Source organism: Lepisosteus oculatus, chromosome 6, assembly GCF_040954835.1.
Source record: "Lepisosteus oculatus isolate fLepOcu1 chromosome 6, fLepOcu1.hap2, whole genome shotgun sequence".
Lineage (NCBI taxonomy): Eukaryota > Metazoa > Chordata > Actinopteri > Semionotiformes > Lepisosteidae > Lepisosteus > Lepisosteus oculatus.
The window spans coordinates 34,896,968-34,919,907 of NC_090701.1; the positions used below are offsets into that span (position 1 = coordinate 34,896,968).

The window sequence follows — 22,940 nt, forward strand, 5'->3', positions numbered from 1 at the left end:
CTTACTGCTACAGTTCATTGCCAGATGCTAATAGTCTCCTTTTCTTAGTCTAGTTAGTAAGTTGGAAAGGATCATCCTGTTCTACTGTAAATCCATGTTGATTACCTTAATCAATACAATTTTAATTTTAATATAAATTTACTAAAAAAATATACTTTTTGCTTTTATATTTTTTCAGCACATTTTACAACTCATTAAGGTAAATCTTATTGGCCTGCAGATGGTTCAATGGTTGTACTTTATTTATGAAAGAGTACTACAGAAGCAATTTTCCACTTAGTGAGTTCCATTTCTGCCCTAAGAGTCAATTGTGCTAATAACTTCACTCATATCTCTGAATGATAGTGGAAGAATACTATTTGGGCTAGACATTTTAACTCTATTTAAACTAATGATAAAATGTGTGATTGCCTTTTAACTTATGGCACTTAAGCTACAGTATCTGTCCTATGTGATAATCTGAATAAAATTATCATTTAGAACCTTAGCCATTCCCTGCTTGTCTTCTATAATTCATATCTGTATGTCATCTTACTCACTTTACTTCTTTCTTTACTAATGTGCATTTAATTTGAGTTACTTTTAGCTTTGCTACACGTCTATCTTTCACTTGGTTCTTCTGATGTCATTTGTGACTTAAGTGTCTGTTTCACTTGTTTTACTTGGCCTTGATACCACCAACATGGCCAGAAAGTATTCTGTATTTTTTTTCTTAATCCATTTAAGATAGATAGATACTTTATTGATCCTGTGAGGGAAATTGCAGTGCAACAGCAGCTTAACACAGACAACACAGCAACAGTTTAACGAATGATACAATAATAATAATACAATACAATCAGTACAGTGAGAAGTGCACTAAGAAGAGTTACTCACAGTCCAGAACACACAAAGAACAAACCAGAACAGAACAGTACACAATAAAGTTGTATTGCACAATATAAATATAAATAAAATGTATTGCACAAGTCCCTGGCATACTGTATATTGCAAAAAAACAGTTGTAAACGGGAAAAAGAAAAAGAACGGATGTAGAAGTTTACTGTTCAATCCAGAAACAGGTCACTGTCAATGTTGCTTCTGCCCAGACGCAAGGTGGATGCGTTTTACAGTCTTATGGCAGAAGGCAAGAATGACCTCCTGTAGCGCTCCCTGTCGCACCGTGGATGAATCAGTCTATTGCTGGACGTGCTCTTCATTTCTACAAGCATCTCAGAGGGAATGGGAGACGTTGTCCATGATGGCCTCTAGTTTGGACACCATTCTCCTCTCAGCCACTACCTCCAGGGGGTCCAGGCCAGACCCAATGACAAAGCTTGCTCTTTTGATGAGCTTGTTCAGCCTGTTAGAATCCATTGCTCTAACCCCAGAGCCCCAGCATACCACCGTGCTGAAAATGGCGCTCACCACAACCGACTGATAGAACATATGTAGCATCTTACTACATACATTGAAGGACCTGAGACTCCTCAAGAAGTTAAGTCGGCTCTGACCCTTCTTGTAAATGGCCTAGATGTTCTTAGACCATTCCAGTCTATCGTCGATGTGCACTCCCAGGTACTTGTACGAATCCACCATCTCCACGCCACTCCCATGGATGAAGACAGGAGTAGGTTTGACCCTTTTCCTCCTGAAATCTACCACCAGTTCCTTCGTCTTTGTTATTGCAAGTGGTTCTCCCCATACCACTCCACAAAGCTGCTGACTAGTCCCCTGTACTCCCCCTCCCACCCACCCTTGATACATCCCACAATTGCAGAGTCATCTGAGAACTTCTGCAGGTGGCACAACTTTGAGTTGTATTTAAAGTCCGAAGTAAAGAGGGTGAACAGAAACGGAGAAAAAACTGTACCCTGGGGAGCCTCTGTGTTACTCACTACCTGTTCAGACACACAGTTCTGAAGTCTCACAGACTGTGGTCTGCCTGTCAGATGATCCATGAGAACAATAAACCAATTAGAACAATGTTTTTGAGACTTTGTTAGGTAAACATTTGGTAGGAATACTGTCTGGTTATCTGTAGAATTATGTTAATGACATTTACTGTAGTTATAAATTCAATGCCTCTTTTCTAAATTATTAACCAATCCTTAAAACTTATTGTAATTTTGAAATATACTAAACAATAAAAATGGTTATACAGTGGTCACAATTTCCCTGTTGTTGTTTTCTGTTGACAAACAGATGTTTTTCAGTTACTTTACAGGCGACCAAATCCAGTATTGTGACTGATTATATGACAGTATGATGGTATTATGACTCGATTCCATGTTTATCAACAGTAACAATATTTTTATGCAATTAATTTTGCACTTTTTTTAAGCCTGCTTGCCATTGTTCATCTGTACTAAATTGCTATAAACACACAAATCCAAAATAAAAAACTCCAGCGACTGCTTCCTTGTGCACGGTTCAGGCCTGCACATGTTTAGAGTGAGTAAAAGCCACAAGGCCCACTGATACAAATCAGATCAAGGGGTCTCCACCCATACTCTGTTGCGTTCACACACTCGTATACTGCCAATACTCCCATTCCCAGCAATTCACACCTGACACCTCCAAGCAAGATGACTCACCCCTTTACTCTGGGCGGAGGCTCCCACTACAATATTGCGTTTTTTCCGATACAGATGGGAAATTCTGACTTCTGAATGTTTAATTGAAAAGAATGCAATATGCATTCAAAGATACAACAGTGAAATTTTTTTTGACTTTGTGTTTTTCCTGTTACCTATTTTCTTTTTCTGTTTCACATTCTATCATATAAGTACTTTGTTGCCAGAGTAACAAACCTGAATAAATTCCCCGTAAGTACATTTCTTGGAATCCTTCACAAAAAGATAATATTCTCACCTCAATAAAATATCTATTTTTTTCCCAACAAAATACAGCCTCTAATGAGATGTCTCACAGCTAATTTTTAGTGATTGCTCGGGATTGTCAGCAATGTCAGCAAAGTGCATTGATCAGACTCAATTCACTCACTGCTGAAACTTTTCCTCTGGCAGTTTGGGAAGTTTTGTGTTCAATGATTTCAGACAGTGTTTGTTCATCATTTGTGATGTTCAGCCTCATAAATAATGCTTTTCCACTCTTCAGTATGGCAAGAGTCAGAGATACTGTGCTAAAACTGACATCAATGGATTATTTTCCCAGTATACTGTGACATAAAATATGAAAGCCCTTGACAAAAGTACTCCTTTATATTTAGGGGATAGATTAAACAATACCTTTTATCTAGACTGAAATGTTTTAAAGGAGTACATGCTGTGCCTTGCAAAAGTATTCAGACCTTTTCAACGATGTTTCATTCTGTGAAAATACAAAATAAGGCACATAGTTTTTTGACAATCTTATTGAAAACCTGAATGCTCAAACTGATAAACAGGCGGGGCATCTGCAGTACATTAGGATGTTGTATATATACAGTATTACAGCTTAGCCTTTGACACATTTTCTCCCAAAACTTAGGAATCCTGACTTATACAACTCTGTCTGCAACTGGATACTGGATTTCCTAACGAGCAGACCTCATGTGGTGAAAATTGCCAATAATATCTCCTCTTCAGTGATCCTAAACACTGGAGCTCCCCAAGGCTGCTGTCACGTAGCAGTTCTTTCTGGGCCCTATGCAGACGACACAATCCGGTTGGTGAAGACACAGTAGGAATAAAATCATGCAGGAGAAGGGATGGAGACAAGGGGGCATGTCCAAGGAGTGCAGGTGTCCAGGGGAAGTGAGTCCGGGGCAAACAATCCATATAGGAAATCCAAACGGGTAATCAGAAACAAAGGCAGATGGAGCCAGACGCAGCAGGACCCCGGGCTCTCATGAAACGTGATTCAATGAGGAACCCCGGGTGACGTCTATGCCTAGCTTTTAAGGTGGAACTAAAGAGGGGCTGGAATAAGGGACATGTGTGGGGAATGAGGTAGAACGAGGAAGGGCTGGAGACCCCTTAAGAGGAGGAGTAGCAATCGTGATAGCTGCTGTCTCAGTCATAGTCTGTACTCCTTGTTCACTTATGACTGTACAGCCACCACGTTATAAACGTTATTAAGTTTGCAGATGACACCACAATTATCAGGCTGATTTTCTTCAGTCTCAGCCTCTGAAATCTGTATCTTTCAGAGTTATAGTACCATAGGCCTCATGGTGTTATCCCTAACCAGTTTTCCAGTTCAGAGAAAGAGACTAACTGAGCTAGTGTCTGTGTGCATTCTGCTTCTTAATGAGTGACTTCACTATGCTGAAAAGATATTATTGGTCTTTGAAATGTTTTATAACCTTCTCCTGATCTGAATCTCTGTACAGTTTTATCAGTTGTTCTATAATAATAATAATTATTGCTTACACTTATATACAGTTGCTTACATTTTTCTGGACACGCCACTTAAACCATTTTACAGGTAATGGGGACTCTCCTCCACCACCACCAATGTGCAGCCTCACCTGGATGATGCGACAGCAGCCATAGTGCACCAGTACTCTCACCACACACCAGCTATCAGTGGGGAGGAGAACAGAGTGATGAAACCGGTTCATAGAGGGGGATTATTAGGAGGCCATGATTGGTAAAGGTGTAGGTTGTGTATTTACAGTAACAATTATTCATTGCTCTTTCGAAGAATTTTGATTGCAGTCTTTATAGTAATAAAAGGAAATAATTCCTTACACTTACTGTATATAGTGCTTTTCTGGACATTCCACTCAAAGCGCTTTACAGGTAATGGGGACATCCCTCCACCACCACCAGTGTGTGGCTCCACCTGGATGATGCGACTGCAGCCAAAGTGTGCCAGTACGCTCACCTCACTATCAGTGGGGAGGAGAGGAGAGTAATGAAGCTCGTTCATAGGCGGGGATTAATAGGAGGACATGATTGGTAAAGGATTTTAATGACCACAGAGAGTATCATTCGAAGGATGGTGGCTTTTTACAGTATTGTGTTCTCATCACTATACTGGGGCATTAGGACTCACATAGACAGCAGTTTGAGGGCCCCCTATTGGCCCCATTAAGGGTGGATTCACATAGTATGACAATGTTTCAACTGTGCAAGAGTCTGAATACTGTAGCAAGGCATTGTACATTAAAAAGCATCAGCTTGCAATCCTGAAGGTCCAAAACTGATCAAAGATAAATACACTCTGCTTTTTTGCCTTAGTAGTATGCTTAATAGAAAAATTTGAAGCACTACTGATGCATTATAAAATGAGGTTGAGTCTTGAATGGTTTCACCAAGAGTGTGAAACTGTAGTGGTATTACAGGAAAGTGAAAAGAATGTGAAATAGAATCTCTTCTTCAGGACAATTGCACTGAATTCCAGCTCCTTTTCCCTAGACCCTATTCCCAGCGGTATGGTGGCTGTTTGCCAATACTGTATTAGTATAGCAGAAATCTAGGAATGTTCTGCACATCATATTTCAATTTATGCCTGAGGCACCTAGATCCACATCTATTTGTTAGGAATTTCAATCATGTAACCTGCTTCCTCAAGAGAAAGGGCAAGCACTTTTTAACAGTTAATGGGTTAGTTATGGGTACATACTCCTGTAAATAAACCAAATAAGACCTACTGTATATATCATTGTTTCTTAGTAAGATAGTAAACCACTTAGCTAATTAATTCATTTGCATAGTTTAGAGATAATGGGTTGCATCAACAAATGCTTTTAAAGGGACAAAAACAACAGGATCTTTGTTATTGGCAGAGTTGGAGCTTGCAGGAAAAACCTCCTGTTGGTGAACTGTGTTAACTACAGAAAAAATAACTACAAAAACGTCTGTAAAGTCATGGACAGTAAACTGAGCAGCTGTACAAAGGCAAGTCAAAAAAGAACAAGGCTGAGAGAATTAGAAAGTAATTTGGATAAGGGGATCACATGAATACAAAACAGATTTTATAAGTACTGCATACATTAAAACTTGTAAAAAAGAACACCAAAAAATTTGTAAAGGATACAGTAACAATACATTTATTGTAGAAAATTTGAAGATCAAAGGGAAAAATGTTGTCTGGATATTTTACATATGTATTCCCTACAGAAACGACCAGCACCAAAATCATGTGATTTTGCATGTTATACTGTAGTTCATTTATGCCACAACCATTTATGGCGCTTAGCCTTCTGAAATATAACCACCCCAAGACAATGCCAAAACATATGCAGAAAGGAGTCCATTGTGTCCCCTAGACAAAGTTTACACAAGGCACTAACTTCATATAATAGCATCACATGAGAGGTCAAGTATTCTCTGTGAGGAACATTTGCTATAAGTGAACAAGTTGGATGACAAAAATACAGTACAGTGTCCCAGGAAATGTCTAGAACATTCAAATCACTATTCCAAACAGTAACATCTGGTAAGAGGTTATGTAAAAAGAAACAGATTAAGCCAATACTTCTGTTTCACCTCTAAAACGCCAGCAGATTATGCATTGGTTTTTCAGATAAACCAACCCTCATGAAGGACCACGGCACATGTTGAAGAAGTGAGACTCAAATTAAACAAGATGACCCATTAGTTTATAATGAGATTGGAAATCGTGGACTGAGCAAAAGGCCATCTTAATTAAAAATATCTGCTGGAATGTGCAGTCCTGAATTTTAAGTGTGCAAGAGAAAGAGAATTATCTACTGTATACAGAATCTATTATAATAGAGTAACATTTTTTCTTCAGTTTCTGGGAATGAGAACAGAGATCCTCTACCTAATTTTCTCTTTCTACAGGTGCTGGTGCTGTGTAGGTTCACTGGTTTGTGATCAGACTAAACTATCAGCATCTGAAAACAGTATTTCCTAACAGACTTTATAGTGTTGCCAGTTCGACAGAATTAAGAGCACCTGTTTTTTAGAAGTGTTACTTTCATGCGAGTGAGATTTGACAGGGAGCCCAGAGTGCTGGTTTAGTGATAAACGTTTTCAAATTCTGAAAATTATTTTCCAGGAATAAATAGCATGAAGGTAACACCCTATAAAGAAGAGGTGATTTGAAAATACATAACGGAAAAGTACAGAATGTTTTATTTTTTGTTTGGTTTTTAAATCACAAAAAACTGTAGACTTGAACATTACAGAGAGGAAAATAATACAAGTACTAGAGGAACTCAAATTTAACAAAACGCAGTGGTGATCTAATCACAACTAACTGTAGATTTAACAATGGCAAATTTTACTTAAAGAACTAATGAAGTATTGAAGACTGTACTCGGGATTAAAAGATTATTAATATTGTAATATTATTATAAGGGGCAGAAACCTTTAAAAAAAGCTAATCAAACATTACTAAATCACTATATTCTCTGAACAATTATATGGTAAATTTACATTTCCTTAAAGCTTCCAGAATGTTCTACTTAAAAGATACAACTCTAAGGTGGTTTGTTGGAAATTAAAACATTTGGCTACGGTCCATTATGCAACAGCATGGTAAGCTTTTCTGTGTAATGGAACCCTTTAAAGGCTGCGTCTAAAAATTGGGTTTACATTTTTATAAAACCAGATTAAGAATGAATGAGGCAAAGTTTGCAGGCAGTGAATTGGAAACAGATGGACTGAGAGACAACAGAAAAAAGAGTGGGGAGCTGTATCAGTGTGTGAACTGTAAGGTTAATTCCATGTTGAAAATATATGGGAAGAAGATCAAACAAAACCGAAGAAAAATCCAAACTGTAGTTCTAACCTTGGTTTTCTTCTTTCAAACCTTTCAGTTTGAAAACCTGTACTTGTGCCTGCTATACAATGAGGATGGTCGTACTTCAAAAAGATAATGTAAAGGTTTTCAACAAATTCATCCCTAAAACTAATAACTGTAATTAAGCAGTGGCATATCACAGGGATCCATTTTAGACCATCTGTTCAGTTTTCAGATTAGAATGAGATATATAATGTGAAAAACTAGGACCCCTTAAGGTTTTATAAAATTACAAAAGGTTTAATATATTTAGACATATTTGACCCTCACCTAGTCCTCACCAAATCCTAATAGCAGATAAAATGCACCTCAGCTGACAAATAGCACAAACAAATTCTACTTTGTCATTGTTTATTTAAACAATGAAACAGCATTCGATATGTTTGTGTGAAAATGTAAGTTCTACCACCGCAATAAACAGGTGGAATAAAACATGTACGAATGATTAGTTGATCATTAAGATGTGATTTTGCCCATATAGAAAATCATACACATTCTCAGTTTAGTAGTAAGCACTCAGGTTAGTGGTAACACATTGTGCGCAGAACAAAATAAACCAGTGACAGTGTCTTAGAGAAAGAACTGTTGCTGCTTAACAGCCTGCGAAGGGTTACAATGCCATTTCCAAACACTGGGAAGTCCATCTTTCTAGAAAGATAATCCAGAAATTTCGAAAATTCAAGACTGATGCCAATCTACCCAGGAGTTGCTGCCCTGTCGAATTTTATTAAAGATCTGACCTACAGTATGATGCTCCCAAAAGTCTAAAAAGAACCCTAAGGTTTCATTCTACTGGCCTCTCTCGCTATGGTAAATGAGAGAGATCATGAGTCCACCATTAGGACAAGACAGAATAACACTGGCTTACATGGAAGGACCAAGAAAGTCAAGAGGAAACCCCTGCTCTCCAAGGAGAACACTGCTGCGTGGCCAAAGTTTGTGAAACAGCACCCGCCTGAATAACAAGACTTCTGGAACAAAGTGCTCAGGAAAGGTGAGTCAAAACTGGTTTATCAGGTGGGTGAACACAACGGCAGCAGTTAGGCAGAAGGCTGGGATTGTTTGAAGATTTTTGATTTTGAGAGCAAACTTTGGTTTCAAACAAAAGGAGGCCGGTCAGCCCATTTAGCTCATTTGGGAGTTAAGAACTGATTTATCCAAACATCTTATATAGCCATTCCTTGAAATAAAGATGGGAGTCAGCTACTTGTTCGTATTTCTTGCAAATGATGAGACTCGGAACTGGTGCATCATGGACTTGTAGATCAAAGCTGTGGAATGGTGTCTGATGTAAGGACCTCCCAGAGCCATAAATTGTTACATTGTTGTTTGGTACTAGATGTTAATAATGTATTTGGAATCTATGTATTATGTAATACTATTGTGTAGTCCATGTTCTTCCCACATGAGTCTGTAGATTTTATTCCCCAATCTCATAATGGACACAGACTTGATACATACTGTATGTGTACAACGAATGACAATTCACAAGACACCACAGTGCCCCACCCTCAGAAAACCCCCTTTCTCCATGTTAATAGCAGTTAAACATCCCTGGAAGGCTAACTCCTTCTCCGGGAAAAGGTTGTCAAATTATCACATAAAAAACAGGGAAAATTACATGAATCCACTGAAAACATATTTAGCCTAGAACATTCTAAAATGTTCTGATAGAAAAAAGCTCCCAAGCATAAAGAAATGAAAACAAGTATACATTAGATTCAAACTCGTTTATACCAAACTGCTTTATACCATATGGTAATAATAATAATAATAATAATAATAATAATAATAATAATAATAGTTTGGCAATGGGTGGCACATTGATGCAGTGGGTGGCATTGTTGCCTCGCTATGCTTGGGCCCCTGGCTCACTTCCAGACCTTGGGTGCTATGAGTAGAGTTTATGTTTTACCCATGTTTGCGTGGGTTTCTTCTCATAGTCTAAAATGTAAACATACCTTTTAGGTTCATTGGCTTCTGGGAATCCGAAGCTGTGATTGTGTATGTCTGTATTTGTGTTTCTGTTTGACCTGTGATGGAGTGATGTCTTGTTCAGGGGCTACCCAGCCTTGTGTCCAGTGCATGGTGGGATGGGTACCATCTCCCTTGCGACCCTACACTGGAAGAGGCAGTTAGAGAATGGATGGATGCTTTGGCAATTGTCAAGAGTCATGGCAATTGTCATACATTAATATACAATTCCGGTAAATTACTTATTCTGAGTATTTAAAGGAACAATCTATTCATTAAGGCGTATTCCTGTTAAATCACAGGTGACTCGCACATAACTTCAAGGAAAATTATTAATTCGGTCACATATAAATTCGCCTTGATTCCACTTCATATAAGAAGCATTAAACATGTTTTGGCAAAACGCATTATGCCATACTTAATTGAACTTAATACTTTAATATTTAAATATTTATGACAAGGAACTAAGCCTAATGTAAAATTCAATTTTTTAAAACAATTTAAAATAGTCCAAACACATGTATATTGTCTTCAAATGGGTCACACCTCCCTAAATTACGGACAGTATGGTGTACGGAGAACGAAGTAGCGTGGACACGGCGCTGGCAAAGGTAGGATGATATTTAATTGCTGTGACTCAGTGATCACTCAACAACCGATGGCACTGCCGTCTTTCTAAATCACTGAATGAAGGAGGAGGTATCAAAGCAAGGGGCGCACACAGGATGTTTTGATTTGACTGACTGTAGTAGTGACCAATCAGCAAGGGTTCATTTTTAATTTTGCCCAATAGAAAACCACTATGTGCACAGACCAAAATAATATATTCGATTTCTTCGGGAGGATAGCTTCTACCATCAATGTTGTGGCTGGAAATAGCTCCTCATGGCCAGAGCATAGCTCGCAGATTGTTTAACGTTGGAAGTACCGGCTGTTAGAAACTAAAGGGTATAAAACGTACAGGGTGATTTGTTGTAATTTTTCATGCTAGGTATCCATCTGACAGCTTTCCTAGTTGAAAGGGTAATAATAAGTTTGCATGCCTTGCGTTATTTGACATGAAGGAAAAATAATTCTGGACAATTTGGACCCTCCAAAAAAGCGATTCATTAACAATTGAACGAATTAGTGCTGCATTGTCATTCGCCTGTCATTTTGCCACACACAAGATGGCCGCCCTCCGGCTCTTCCTGTGAGCGCCGCCAGGAACGTGGTGGGCGGGGTGTGTGCAGCTAGTGGCAAAGTTTGGGAATGATAGTAGGACCTGTGAAAGATTGCAAGTGAGGGAAGTGGCGTTGCGGGTCTGCTTTGAAATTTGAACGTTATTTTTTATTTCCAAGAATACTAAACATCACAGGCCTGAGGTTCGATACACTGTCTGCACAGCGCGGCCTTTTCAACAGCAGCTGTAGTCATGTCCGAGGACCTGAGCTCTCTACCTTGGTCCATCAACAAAGATGATTATGAGCTACAAGAGGTGATTGGTGAGTAAATCGTCAAAGCTAGTGCTGCCAGTGCCTTTCCTGCAATTATAGTGACGCGTCGAACAATTCATCTCTTTTGTTAACAGCTGCAGTACTATTAGCAGCTCCCTAAGGAAACGATAATAGCGACTACCGATGGCTAACGTTGACAGACAGGGAAGGGCTGTATTTGCCGTGACTGTAACTAGGAAGTCTTTGCTGTATTGCAGTAAACAGTGCATCGCATTTGTGAGCTGCGTGGCCATTCATTGTGTTGCGTCGGAGAATGTGTTGAAGTTACACGCCTCCCTTCAGTGTGTTGCGGTGCGGCTCAGTTGCGCCCTCGCCGCCGCCGGCGGGGCTGAGCTGCGGGTCCAGCCACAGGGGTCGCGGGCTGTCACTGTGTCAAAGTGGGTGGTGCTCCGTGCAAACACGCCGCCGGAGCCCCAGGCCCCAGGCTCGACTATACATCGCCCGGGCGGCTGGAGTTGGTCGACTTCTCCTTGTCTTGTGACATTTCTATGTGAAAGGACATTATCGACGGAACTGCGGGCATACACACCGAGACTGAACCCGTTTAGACATAACCCCTCACGCATACTCGTCTGTCGCCTCTGTAGTTTTACGCTGTATTTTTGTGTCCTCGGCTTGTATCTTTTAAGATTGCGAAGGTTTATTTTTAACCTGAGATAATTGTCATTGCTCATTTCTTCTTTTCAAAGTTGTGTCTGGCTTCCCAGTAAATGCGTCGATGGACAAATTATTTTTCGGCGGACAAGGATAGTTAAGCAAGTTAAACAGTACTGCAACTTTTCCGCCTAGTATTTTAACACCAGTGTCGTTTTCTATCCCTGAGTACTAACCTCGAGTGAGGGAGGATATTGTAAATGAAACATCAAGTGTATATTATAACATGTTGACAACTGTAGTTGGAATGTCAAGCTTTTTACTTCATAAACTGATCATAACATTTAATTTGTACTCCCGTCTTTCAAATGCTGTTCATCCACTCAGTACGATACGAAACCTCTCGTTTTCGTCTAATCGGAGATTTAGGGGGTATTTTTCTGGCATAATTGTGATTTTCATTAGAAAATGTCAAAGTGGTAATGCAGAAATTGAGCAACATGCCTTTTATGCAGTAGGTATTTCAATTGGCGATGTTTAAAATTCAGGCTTTTATTCAAAGCGGCTTCATTTGTGTCTACGTATACGTTTTGCTAAAGCAAGCTGCTTTTTCAAAGGTACAAAAACAATGCCACGCCTGCGATTTGAACCCACAACCTGCCAGTTAGGTGCACAGAATCAAGTTAAAATTCCGGTCTAAATACGCATTCAGAGATCGCGGACTACAGATGTGTTTTCACCGTTTTCCCAACGTGCGCCTTGGATAGTGTTTGGGGTCTCCACCTCCTTTTCGGTGTTGTAGGCGACAGCTCATCTCCACACCCTTTTTTTTGTATAGCACCATTACAAGGACATTTGGTGTTAACTTACTGTAACTGCAAGTTCACATGGGGCATAGGGCACTAATGCATTTAACTACATTTGTGAGTTTTTTTTAAACTTTTTCTTTGTTTTGAGCTGGTTACTCCTTGCTTTTAAACAGCATATCTCAATGTTATGCTGTTCAGTCGTTCTGCTCTGTCACTGACAGTGTCTTGCAGTTCTTGAACCTTTACTGATTTTTTTTTTAAAACGTACAGGCCCTGAACAAACCCGGCCCTTTGTAAAGAAGGGTGTTTTGTATTCCGTCCACTTCACCTCCAATGATATGATAAAAGGCTACCATTGTTGTGTTGAAACTGATCTTTGAGATTTGAATACCATAATTGTGGCTGAAGCTTAAATAAAAAATGGGGTGCAAACAGAAGCTGAGAGAGAATGATTTAGCCCAATGGATGTTATGTTCAAAAGAATATGCAATTTATCTTGTAGATTTAGTGTTTGCAGTCTGTTTTCCTTGTTACATTCCCCTAACTTCCCCATTTTTCTCATTGTATCATTCTATCAGCCTTCCTGTAGGTTAGTAGGTCTGCCAGTCTGTGGACGTCTTCTGATGCCCTTTTTGTCTTGCTTACTGTACCATCTCGGTCATGAACCCGATGAGCATATCTTGTCAAGAAATAAAATAAAATAAATAGTTGTATCCTGATATTAAACTTTTTGGTTGATAAGAGACACCGTGCAAGAATATCTTGCACATGCTTCAAGTGCAGTGCCAAGAACACAGCAATATGTTTGAGTTCTGAATGGAGTATTGCTATTGTGACCTTCAGAAATGTACTTCATTCCTATTGCTTCACTACAATGCCCAGCTATATAAATGGGTACAAACAGGATTGTGGCTAAAAAGTAAGGCAAGTTATTAATGTTATTAAAAAAAATACTTTTAAAGTTTCTCTGTTGTAGTCTAAACAGTGATGAATGCTGTTCTCTGCTTTATTGTGCACGTGCATTATCTAAAGAATGCACATATCCTCTAACAGTACAGTATAAGCTATATTATTGGTCAGATGGAAAATTATTCAAATATTTGTACGGTAAAAGTAGAATAGAGTATGTGGAAATTAACATTGACACATTTTTATGCTGCAAAGGAACAAGTAATTGGTTTATTCCGTCTTTTTTTAGCATGGAATAAACCTATTACTTGTTCCTTTGCAGCTTACGCATGCTGACGCAGCTACTCACCTGAATTACATTTTTATTTTGGCAGTCTTGCCCAACAACGATCTATTCATAGGTGTTTCTGACAAAAATAGGAGCTATCAAAGCGGCTAAAATAAGGAAACTACTGAATTGTCAGTTGGTAAATTACAAGAAATTTCTGAGTAAATGTGTGAGGTCACCTTGACCTTTGACCCAATATGGCTGACAAACTAAGATCTTCCGAAAGTGCTGGTTTTCAGTATATTGATAGCGTTGATCAATTTTATGAACATATCTTATTTGTTAGTCTGTGATGAGGTAACCTGTTTTGTAATAATTCATGTAAAAATAAGTGACGGCTAACCACTAGTTAAGTATGTTTCATCTCATTTATAGCAAGTTTACTTTTTTAAATTTTAGATGAGCAAACTTCAGTGGTGAAACCAGTTAATTTCAAATTTACCAAGCTGGTGATTTCTTGCATTAAATAATGGATTCCTTCACAATATCTAACAAATCTGTTTCCTTTAAAGGGCCATGTCGAAACAGGTTATTTGGAAAAAAATGTCATCTAACCTCAAGCATTGCGATAACATGGTTATGGTCCAATGATTGCAGATACGCTGTTTGTAATGTAAACTAAGTGGTGGTGTTTTAGTATTTCTGGCAGTTATTTCCATAATGTTGAAAACCGAAAACAAAATAACTATGCTTTTATAAAAAAACTTGGTGAAGCCATTCCTTTGTTAGGAGCCATATTAATTTTTTTTTTACAAATTATAAAGAATCCATAATACTTAAATACTGCCATAACACAAAAACTCAGGTGACAGGTAATAAAGAATTCCCCCACCTTTTCAATTTTCTGAATGTTTGACTGTATCCAAGGAGCCATTAGGCACAGTTTTTGTTCCGTAAAGTAATTGATGTCACTCTCTTTTGTATCTGTGAATACCTGTACAATTCATAGAAGGAATCTAAGAATATCCCTAAACTTTGGACTGCAGTGTTTGCTTTTATGACTGAGGGATTGTATTCACCAGGGTAATCACTCTGGGAATCGCTCAGGAAGATCTGACTGGCTGTCGAAAGACTACAAGGCAGTGTGTTCCTTCTCTGTCCATTAAAAAGCTCTGCTTTATTCATCACTCCTGCTGAAACTGGTTTGGATTTATTTGTGACATTGCTTAGTAAATCTATGACTCGTATTTCGGTTTCTGTGGTTCTGTCTTAGTGGAATAGAAAGGGAAGCCAGAGGGAGCATTAGATGATTTATATTTAATTGGAACTTTAATAACTAAAGAAAGCGATGTGTGCGGTATAGTGCACCATTGAGAGATGGAGAAAGAATCCTAGGGTTGATATGTGGCAGTATTCTTTATCGTATTAAGATGTCATATGAAACTTAATTTTCAGCATTTTTGTAGGTTGGAAGCTTCAAATAAAATACCACAAAAGCAAATGATATTTAGTGGTAAGACTTCCCTGTGAACTTCAGAGATTAGCTTCTTAAACACAAATTACTCCATTAGAAGGGACTAGCACTATAGAAATACCTTGTTGTCCCAGATAAGAATGAAGCAGGCATCTGTTGACAGTGTACTGTATGTCCATCACTCAGCTCTTTCTGGGATTCTCGGGGAAACCAGGCTGATGTGAAGACTGACCTTGCTTCTTCTGACCTTCTCTTCTCTTACTTGAACTGGTGGGAGGTCAATTATTTTTTTTACTTTCACCAACACAGGTGTGTATATACATAATCTAATGAAAATCAATATAAAATGACCTGATTGTTTATCCCTCCACTTTGTAGTTGCTGGATTGTATTTGATTTATGTTTGCAGTACCAGGACGCTTTTAATTTCCCTATGTGGATGGTTCTGTTCAGGAATCTAGGATTAATGAATAGCAGTCCTTCCCAGGAGTTGAAAATAGTAAGGAAAACCTGAACAGTTCATCCTGAGAGCAAGTCTAGAGTCTTGGTGATTAAAATACTGTAGTGTTTCATGTTGCTGTGTGGAGGGTAGTGAGTTGGCCTTCTGGATGGATCTAGATGTCACTGGAACAGAATTAAGGAGTGACAAAAGCCTTTATCTCACTGTAACACTGTATCTCTGTGTTTTGCTGTTCTGCACATTTCATGCATCACTTTAGTATTTCAAATACCTAAAATAACCTAAAAAAATGTAGCCCTTGTTTTGGCAACTTGTCAGTTTATGGTTGTGATTTTACAGTGGGTTTTGTTTTCCATAGAGTATTTTGCTTTTTACAAAATTCTGTGGTCTGATTGCAATTTTGGATTATTTATATTTATTCTGTTGTGAGCTGTGTGTAAAAGTGCAGCATCACTACTGAACGTCACCAGTTAGACCAAAATTAAAACGTTTATCATTACTTTTCCTTTAATGTTCATCATTTGAATTCCTTTCCCTTCTTTTCAACATAATCCTCCTTCAAAACCAGCCACACCTTAAATGGCTCAAATAATGCTTGATGGGTTTATTTAATAAGATTATCTTTTTTCTCTGTGAATGTACCTCATGAATGTGGACAGGTAGAAGACCCTTTAGATGAGCATCGTAAGAACGCAAGAAGGGTGTAATCAAGAGGTGGTCATTCTACCCATTTAGACATTTTTATTTGCCAGTAGTTAGTGGGGATCTCACCCATATCATTTTCAACAACATGCTGTAGCTATTAAAGCCAACCACAGTCCTTTGTGTAAAGCTGTACCTCTTGTTGTTGGATTTTTTTATTTTAAAATTCCCACTCATTATTCCCACCTGATTTGGAATCGCCCCATGGTGTGGTTTTCTCGGCCTGTGTCTTCGAATCCCGTGACTGAGCACATGGGAGAGAGAGGACCTGTTGCAAGGCTCCTCTGATCCCACAGGTAATGCTGCCCCTTACTGGGCTGGAGGTTCAGCCCCGACTGGAGGACAGGCGTGTCTCTCGCTGAGACTGCCTTGTGCCTGCAAGCCCCCGTAGAGTCGCAGAGAGTCAAGAGAGCACTGGCCAACTGATTGCCTTTTCAATTGTACGCTGCCACTTGGGGAAACCTGGTCACACCCAGCTGGTGACATGATTCAGGCTCGAACCTGTAATCGCTGTAATCTCCTGCAGTCAGGCAAGTGCCTGTACCTGTTGAGCCACTTGACCCCACTAACAGTAACAGTAACTTGCCGCTGTAGCAGTGGTCATTTGGAGGAGGTAAAGAACAGTTAAAGTTTTATCCTTCTTGAAAACAGTATTCATTCCCTCTGAACTCTTGTAATTGTTGTAATTTCTCTCTGAAGGCTTATGCTCATTTTGAGTGCCATTTTAAATAGATTTGGCTTTTTGAATTTCCGTTGTCAGCATTAAGTCAGTTTAATTTTACTGTGTGCCTGTTATGTTCCTTAATTTGAATCTTACTGCAATGGGAATATTTTCTCTGTCCTGAGGAAGTGTTTTTGGATAATGCAATGAAACACACATTTCGATGTTTTCTTTTCTCATTTCCTTTGCTGTTGTGATCTTGGTTATTTCAGAGGTGTATCCTTTTTTTTTTTTAGATCAACAAGAAACACAAAAGTAAGTTTTATTTCTGTAGGGTTTGTTGTCTGCCAGAACAGCTAAAACCAAATGTGTTGATTGTCTTGGCAGCAGTGCTGGGAGCACTTGCATTTGGTAGCCTAACCAGATCTGCATCTTCTTACACAGCAATGTTGCAAACTATGCTTGAGGTTAAAACAATCAATATTAAAATCCTTTTAATCCCATTTACAGTTCAGTGACTGATCAAAGAGATTTATCATTGAGATGGGCTATGACATATTTGATGCTTATCAGGGTCTCAGTTTTCATCTTTCAGGTCTCAAAGGTATTGAACTGTATGAATGAACTGTACACCTAAATAACATCTTGCTTTAGAAACAAGTGATCTTTGTTCCAGTACTAATTCATTGTGTTTGTCATACAAAATTGAAAGAAATCCCTTGGGCTTCTCAGCTTTCAGAAAATCGAGAATAAATTCCTTAGTTTGATTCTCTGTACCAGACTGTGAAGATGGTTATCTCTTGCATGAAGAACCTGAGGAAAATGTACTTTGTAAAGCACAGATTAAAAGGTGAGATTTGAACATGTATTTTATTCACTGTTGTTCTTGAGGGATGTTGGTGTGAAGTTGCAGCTGTTTTTTTTTTTAATTTCCTAGATGGAATAAATTACAGTAACTGTACAATGTTAAGCATATATCATTGCAGTATACACCTTAATAAAACACAGTTGGCAGAACGATTTCCATGACTAAACTTGACTTCAAAGCAAATATACGTTTGTTGGTGACCCCCATGACTGTCTGATGTATTCTAGCCTCTGACAGTGAGGAGTGTGTAACTACTGCAATGGGTGCGTACGCAGTCAGGTCAGGTCAGGTCTGCGTTAAGATAAAGGGAGTGTTCAGTAGCAAATATGCTGGTGTAAGACTAAAGGTAGTAAAGCAAGAATACTAGCGAAAGGGAACTGATTTCTGCAGGAAACTGAAGCACTTAATTAAAATAATTCTGTACTAAAGACCTTTGTTAAAATAATCCCCATGTTTGTGAAAGGAATGTTGTAAAGGAATTTGTTAGGTCAATTAAATCACTTTTCACAACATCACTTACATTATGTACAATATATTTCAGACATCCAAAATAAAGAGCTTGTATATTTATGCTAAAAAAGGTACAGGGACAATTTTCGTTGACTGCGTTGATTCAGCAATTGTTAAAATGTCATATATTGTATGGTGTGTTGTAATAGTGACGGGTTCGAAAGGATACTGCCTGAACACCGGCAGAGCGCTTCTTATCCTGAGCCTTATGTGCGGTACCTGCGCATTCCCAGGTGCCACAGAGTAGGGTGTGCAGTGGGAGGTGTACTCCCCTGTCACAGTGTGTGTACAGTATATATATATATTCATATAATAGCATGTTTTTGAGCTGGGAAAAAAACATCATTCGTGATTTGTTAGTTTGTGAAATGGGGGGTTAACTGTATCGGTGGCCAGATCATGGTGCCCATTTTCTAGAATTTAAAGGACATTGTCTGGATTCCAGAACTGCTGTTCATGGGTTCCTTTGCTTCACAACTGTCTCAGAGTTGTTGGCTGAAGCTCTGCCATTTCTTAACACAAATGTTTGTGTGTGCACAAGTTGGGATCATGCCAGCTTTTGCGAAGGCAAGTTCAGCTTGTTTAATGTCCACACTAGAAGCCATTACTGACCCTGAGTTGTTGCTGTCCATTTAAAGATCTGAGGCTGAGGTTTGTGTTTAGTAGTTTTCAGATGATGAAAGTGTGAAAGAAATCACCAAAGGTTGAGTATTTCTTGAATTCTATGTTTTTGGCATAGACAGCTGGAAGGAGAAGTTGCCCAGATGTGTTACCATTAAAACCTTCTGTGCTGCAGTGTGATAAAGAGGCCTTATAACTATAAACTGTTTTAGAACTTTGTTCAGTGAGCTTGTTGGCCACAACAGTACAAGCCCACAGTGAAATGAATACTCTCTCACTGGCATGATATCCCTTTCCTTGGCCACATCAATCCACAAGTCTCAATCCTGTTGAAAACTGGCCAGACCGGACGGACATGGATTCAGTCCTGCACACCACTGTAACTTGTCACAAGCTTTCAGCTGAGGCTCTGAATGTTTCAAAGCTCTGTGGGATTAATGATTAGTGTCTATTTTATAAGTGTTTGGTTCAGGAAGTTCCTCTTTCACGAAGAACATGTGGAGGTGACTTTGCAAAAGCAAAAGGTGCTCTGTCTACCTTTTGCAAATGTAGATACAGTAAATTCCCCCTTTATAACATAATTGGTAAGTGTGTTGAATTATTTTACACTACTTTTATGAATTGGGTGAAAACGTTATACTGACATGAAAGTTACCTTTTGATACTTGTACACATTTCAACTCATTTCAAGAATTTATCTTTGCACAGTAGCTATGGGTTTTAATTCCATGTAATACTGTAGAAGAAATTCCTTTTTTTCCATGTTGTGTCCAGTGTATGATTTGTCTGTTTGTGTTCTGATAAGAATAAAATTGTTTCATATAATCGGTTAGAATGCTATCTTTTGCATAAAATCCTTTTAATGGGCAACTAAATTTGCTTATGACCATTGAAAGGAGGTGTTTATATGATATTGATAGGCATTACACAACAGGTGTACAGATGACCTTCACATAACAGGTGAAGGTCCATAGAAGTTTGACACAAATTTAATAAGAAACTTAACCTACAGAGCAAGATGTGGGGAAGTTCTTTACAGATCTGTACTTTCAGTTTATGTGCTGTTAATCATGTCACCTTTCCTCTGTATCATTTTTAATGAGATGGCGAGGTGCTTGTTTGTTTTTGGATTTAGAACTACTTTAGAAAAATAAAGGACCTCTGTTAAATTTATTCTGTTGTGGCTTAACGAGGATTTGCTTATTCACTCATGCACTGGCTCATCTAGTGAGCTCATGTCAATAAGGCCTCTTTAAAGGTGTTAGCCCTACATTGCTGGTGCCACTGGGCAGGTCAGCTAGGGTATTGACCATCTCCAAGAATGTCTTTTTTTTTTTATAGGCCGCGGAGCAGTTTGTCTGGGTGTTCTCTGCTTCTCCTGTCCCTGACCTCCGAGCCTCAGAGCTTGTTATCCCCTGCCACTTCTTTCCCAGTGGCAGAAGACAGTCTTGAGGGAGGCCAGACACTGTCGAAAGGCATTACTCCAGCTGTGACATAATTTTTCAGAGCCTCTATTAATAGTTGACATGTTGTCTTATGTGTCAAATGCACTAACATACAGATGAAGAAAAGTAATTTGCACATCTAATTAAGAATTAAAATAAATTGGAGAGCAAAGCTTAAGGTGATTTTTCGATTTTTTTCTTTCTCTGCTTTGTGCTCCTTTTATCGTTCTCATGCCTTTTTTCCCCTAATAAGGAATGCTTAATACAGGAAAAAATTAAAGTGCTTTGAAGAGTGAATGGAGTTAGTCCTGTACCTTTATGTTTTGTAGATTTCTGAAGGTGTCTTTGATTTATTTTACTTTCTGGAGCTTGTCTTATAACTTTCCATGCCATTTAACAAAAGTATCAAGTATTTTAGTTATTAGAATGCTAGTACAGTACATTTTCAACACAAACTTGTAGCCCCAGGCAGTTCTTAAGTTAAAGACTGAGTCCTGTCTGGCATCAGTTAGTTTTTCTGTTTCAGAAAAAACATGAATAGACCCTAACTCTGGACTGAACGATTGTCCTTACCTGTGCAGAAAGTGGGAATGATGAGAGCTAAACACAAGGCTTAGTTATTTTGTACTGGGTTCTTCTTTTTTCCTATGTTTTGTGTTTTGTTTTGTGAATTTGGGAGTGTGGTTATTGTAATTTAGACGTGACATTTGTGTTTCTTGCTGTTCTTTTTTTTTACATCCTAAATAATAGGCTAATCAGTAGCATTTTTAAAAAGCATATACAAGAAATGTACTGTAAAAAAAGGTTCCCTGAATCTCTGAACTAGTATGATTTGAGTAAGGTATATAAACAGAGACATAGGGACATGAATGCAAACATAGTAAATACTTAAGGAGATGACTGCACACAGTACTGTATCAAAATGACCTTTTGCAGATTAATGGGCTTTATTAATAGAGTTATGTCTCCAAGCCCAAGTGTCAAGCATAGGGATGGGGGCATCATGCAATGGAGATGCTTGTCATCAGAAGGGACAGGGAAGCTTCTTAGGATTATGGTGCAAAGTACCAGCAAATGATAGTCACCAAAGAATCTAAAACTGTGTTGAAACTTCACTCAGGACAATGACCTGAAGCACAAGACTGAAGCCACACTCAAGTGGTTCTTCTTTGCAAGTTTTAGTTGTTCAGCCTCCTTCACATATAACCGTGTTCAGTATAATCTTGAATAAAAGTTAAGTTGTGAATAAAAGTTAAAGTGAAATGCATACATTACCTGCAATTGATCTATGATATTGGTTGGGGGGAAATGACTTTTCCAAGGCCAGGAAATAAAAAATAAAAAAACAGACAAACTACTGTATTGCAGTAGTTAGGCTGTCTAAGACTGAAGGTCTAATAAATGTTACAAAAACAAGACCATACTGCAGGAACTCCAAAATCCATCCAGCTATTTTCTAACCGCTTCTTCCAGTTCAGGGGAGCTGGAGCCTGTCCCAGCGTGGGATGGGCGCAAGGCAGAAGGTAGGATACACCCTGCATGGGAGTCCGTCACAGTGTTGGCAAACAAACACAGACTCTCACAAAGCATACACTCACATCTATGGCCAGTAGGCCTACCAGCATGTCTTCAGATTGTGGGAGGACAGCGGAGCACCCAGAGGAAACCCACATTAACACAAAGAGATCATACGAACTCCCCATAGATGGCATCCCAGGTCTGGAAATGAACCCAGAGCTCCAGCACTGCGCCACCATGCTCCAATATCATTCCAGTAAAAATGAGCATGTTTTGTGCTGAATTTCAAAGAGAATATTTCTTATTCTGAATATGTATGTTGAATTCTGGGTGGACTGATTCAATGCCAGGTTCCGTAAATCACATTATGGTAAATTGCACATTACCTGCCGAGATATTTTTTTGCCCCATTAGATGTACTACACCACAACTACAGTATCATTGTGGTTATTACTGATGACACACTCATAACAGGAGAGAAAGACGGCCTGATTATTGTCCTTGCGTCTGTGAATCTCTGATCCTTTGAGATCTTACAAGAAACGGCTGAAGTAGATAAATCAATTGGACTTGTATTGATAACATTTAAGTCAGTTTCAGTCTTTCTAAAGCTGCATTATTTTCTGCTTTGAAGCTTGGTTTCCCACCAGTGCTCCCTGTAGAGTTACAGATAATTAGCACCTAGGACATGAATATGATTTGCATATTAATTCATTTTATTATTTTAACTTGTATTGTGCAGTACTTTTTCTTAGCTTGCTTACTGCTCTTTGGGGGGGGGGTAAACAGATCACAAAAAATAATTATTTTCCAGTCTTTAACAAAAACAGGTTTTGGAACAGTTGTAATGGAACAAAGCAGCCTCTGGAACATTTTTCCCCAATACAGGTACCAGGTTATGGGAATAGAAAGTGTCGATCAGTTTATTTT

At 38.7% G+C, this 22,940-nt stretch overlaps 1 protein-coding gene across 1 annotated transcript in view; it reads left to right on the forward strand.

Moving 5' to 3' along the window:
- Nucleotides 1–10,512: 10,512 nt before the first annotated feature.
- Nucleotides 10,513–22,940, forward strand: part of oxsr1b (oxidative stress responsive kinase 1b) — a 127,951-nt gene continuing 115,523 nt past the window's right edge. The window contains exon 1 of the mRNA XM_069191221.1: nt 10,513–11,159. Coding sequence (XP_069047322.1) covers nt 11,090–11,159 — 70 coding nt within the window. The 5' untranslated portion in view covers nt 10,513–11,089. The remainder of the gene's footprint in view (nt 11,160–22,940) is intronic.